Raw genomic sequence first — 3,536 nt, 5'->3', positions numbered from 1 at the left:
AAATGGCCTACGTTGATAGCCATGATTGTAACCACCATATGGTCCTTTTGGAGCACATATGTACTTGGTCGCATGTAAACCCTCTGTGGCAGTTGTTGGCATTATGTGATGCAAATCTATGTATCTGGAGTAAGCTGAGGTGGTGGTGGTGGTGGTGGTGGTGGTGGTGGTGGTGCATTATTCCGCTGCAACATGGTGTTTATTTGTTGCTCCATTGAGTTGACCTTATTAGACAAGGTCTTCATCACCTCAAGTATTTGCTATATGGATGCTTGGTCACATGTAGGGTTAGTATTTGGAGTAGTCGTAGCTCTGATACCAATTTGATTGGGGATAGACAAGAACAACCTTCGGATATAATTCCAAATATTCTACTTAGATAGAAACCCGATAGATGCTGAAGAACTTAAAATAAGCAAAATCCAACCAACGGAATGAGTTGGACTTTGGATGGATTACCCCTCCCAATAGTTTAAATCAAGCCCCAGAATATTAAATCAAATTTATGACTAGATTTAGAATAATCTCAAAAAGATCAGATCTGAACCCATAAATTGCAGAAAATAGGGTTTTCTAACTGCAGTAGTGAAAGAGCTTAGATTGCTCTCAAATTTGGATCCATATCTTCTCTGGGGGGTCTAACAAAAACAAAAAACTATGTGCCTGATCTGCCTACCTAATGATCCTGTGGTTTGATCTCAAAATTGAAAAAAATACTCAAAAAAAAGGGGAGTCGCAGGTATGTGCAAGTCACAGAAGAGAGGAACTTTAAGATATCAAATCAAATCACCAATTTCAGAAATAACGATGTTGATTAAACCTCACAAACAGAAACTATAACTCAGATAATGGAGATCTATGGGAGATAATAATAGTACTAAGAATCGAAGAGAAAAACAGAGCATCAAATAGAAGATGTAACCACAAGCTTCCCACCTTCGATCCAGATCAGATTCCCATTCATTTTTTGGTACCTCACCAACTGAGTCTCTAAGAAATTTATAAAGCAAAGTACACTTTATTTCATAAAAAATCATGGGATCTCATTGGCTCTACAAATTGCTTAAATAGAAAAACAAAACATCAAATCCTAATTTGATTAGGAACTCCTATCTCTTATTTGATTACATATTTGTTGTTGAGACAAGTCACAACTTCAATTCCTAAACAAACTAGGAGAAAAAAATGCTCAAACAATTAAATTTCAACCTTCTAATGTTACTAGGAAAGTAAATAACATTGTTGCTCCAATAGAAGATAACTAAAAGTAATCATATTTCAACCAGGAAACAAAAACTGAATTAAACTAGGTCTAAGCTAAGCCCTAGATGGGCTGCTGAACCCCACAATGAGAGGCTGGCTAGAAGACCTAGCTGAGCACTATATCTACTGAGTCTACTGGTTCTTTCTTCTTCTTGCAGCTATACACTTTCAACTCCTTCTCTGCATCATGTTCCTCAAGCAAGGTAGCCGAAAAGTCATCGAAAGTTTTGTATAAATAATGGAATGGATCCCTACAAAAGATTCAAAAGGCAAACACTAAATTGAAAAAGGCTTGTAGACACAAGTCGCAGCAAAGAAAACGGATGCGCTAACATGCAATGGCATCTTTATTTTATTTATTTATTTCATTTTTCTGTGATCAATTGAACCTCTTTATTTATTTTTCCTTGTGATCAACCAATAGTTATTGGGAAAATATGGATAATTAATGACACAAAGAACTAAATATTTGTCTCTGACATATCACCTGACAGCATTACAAAAATCACCAATACAGATTTTCTAGCCTAAGCCTACATGAAGATATTATCCTAAGCCTATACATAACTTAAATCACAGCCAAAAGTAAAGCGAGACGATTTTAGACGCGTCTCAAATAGCCACCTAACTATTTAACAATAAAAAATTTAAAGTCCAACATGGCATGCATCAAACCAAATATTTTGGAGCCTTCCTTTGTTCATCTTATTAGCCAGAAATATGTCAGAAAAGAATTCCCTCAGATTATAAATCCATCACAGGAACTACATAAACCAAACATACCCAAAAAAAAAAAAAAGACATTTAACAATTCAAGGATATAATGCAATTGTAGCAGTAGCAGTAGCAGAACATACCAGAACTTAATTAGGAAAAAAAAAAAAAAAAAAAAAAGGTAGCAATAGCAGAAAGCAGCTCACAGAATTGGGAAAAATAAAGAATAATAATCCTTGATCAGCTATAAAAATTAAGATATTATAGCAGAACTGAAGCATTGGTGTTATCAATTTCCCTGTTAAAACTGATAACTGCCTACTTAAGAAAAAAATTCAAGGAAAGAACCGTAGGAAAGAAATTGAAGCAATGTCAGAAAAGGCACTCACAAAGAACAACACTTGTTTGCCCACTTCAGCAAGAGGTTTAACATCGGCTACCCTTGGCTCTAAACTTCTCCGCAACGGAGGCTTCTCCAAGGCCCCAAGTTCAGGAGGCAGTGAGAGCCTCTCCTCAGTCCTTGTCCCCTCTGGTTGATGCATTCCAACCTCCGCTCGATTAGGAAACCCCAAACTCTCCTCAACCCTACTGCTGCCCTCCGGATGAGGAATCAAGGAGAGAGTTTGGTCAGCCCTCAACAATGACATTGAAGAACCCATTACAGAAAACGCATGGGCATGGACCCTTCTCTGTAAAGCCAACTCACGCTCCATTAGCAACTCCCTTCTGACCTCCATCTCAAGAGCCCGCCTCTCTGCAGCAATTATTTCTTCTCTGATCCTCTGCTTCTCGAGTTCCCGCTGAATGGATGCTCTAACATTCATTGGATTCCTCACAAAATCGTCCTTCACCATGTCACCAGTTATATAACCCGCTTTCCCCAGAACAAAAAAAAAATCAGAAAACAGTTTTTGTTTCTTCGCAGAGAAAATCAAAACTAAAACTCAGTTGAAACGAAAGAGAAAGGGGTCTATGAGTAAGAAAGTACCTCGCAATGCTTGTTCAGTGAAGTAGCCATCACTGCAACCAGAAGAAGAAAAGTAGGTCGAAGCCCTGTCTTCGTCTCCTCCTCCTCTGAGTTTGAATTCCATCACCGAATCTCAGCAGATCCTCCGAAAATCTGGTTTGGAACTTCAGGAGGAGTTGATTTTGAAAAGAGTAAAGAATTTAGAAAGCAGGAGCACGAGGAGTCGAGTACTACACAGTACTAATAAGAGTAAGACGAGTAAAACCTAAAACCCGGCCAGAGTGATTCGATATTAGACGTACGGATAAGGTAGTCAATAGTTATAATTGGAATCTCCGTACACTCCGCAAAGATTACGACAATCGTGAGTGGACAGATCTATCTAACGCTGGCCGCGTGGGGTTCTAAATGCATGAGTTACAGAATTTTGATTACTTGGGGAAAGGAATATTGTCTATTCGTTGGATTTAAACTTCATGATCCAACGGTGAAAATGAGTGAGAATGGGCCTGGAGACTGGACCGTGGAGATCTTGACCTCATATTGGTCATGACGTCATGTCACGGGGATGATGGATATGGATGATGAATCA

General features: G+C 38.4%; 1 protein-coding gene across 1 annotated transcript; it reads right to left on the bottom strand.

The window, feature by feature from the left end:
- Window positions 1-2,366: 2,366 nt before the first annotated feature.
- On the bottom strand, window positions 2,367-3,220 carry LOC122066659 (the record flags this gene model as incomplete). The annotated part of the gene is given in 2 exon segments (XM_042630503.1): window positions 2,367-2,851; window positions 2,966-3,220. Coding segments are annotated over 2 exon segments (588 nt in total), but the record flags the coding sequence as incomplete, so codon positions are not given.
- Between the last annotated feature and the right edge of the window lie 316 nt (window positions 3,221-3,536).

The sequence above is a fragment of the Macadamia integrifolia genome, unplaced genomic scaffold, assembly GCF_013358625.1.
Source record: "Macadamia integrifolia cultivar HAES 741 unplaced genomic scaffold, SCU_Mint_v3 scaffold2517, whole genome shotgun sequence".
Taxonomy (NCBI): Eukaryota; Viridiplantae; Streptophyta; class Magnoliopsida; order Proteales; family Proteaceae; genus Macadamia; species Macadamia integrifolia.
The sequence above is the reverse complement of the archived record's forward strand: the minus strand, read 5'-3'. Positions and strand labels throughout refer to the sequence as shown.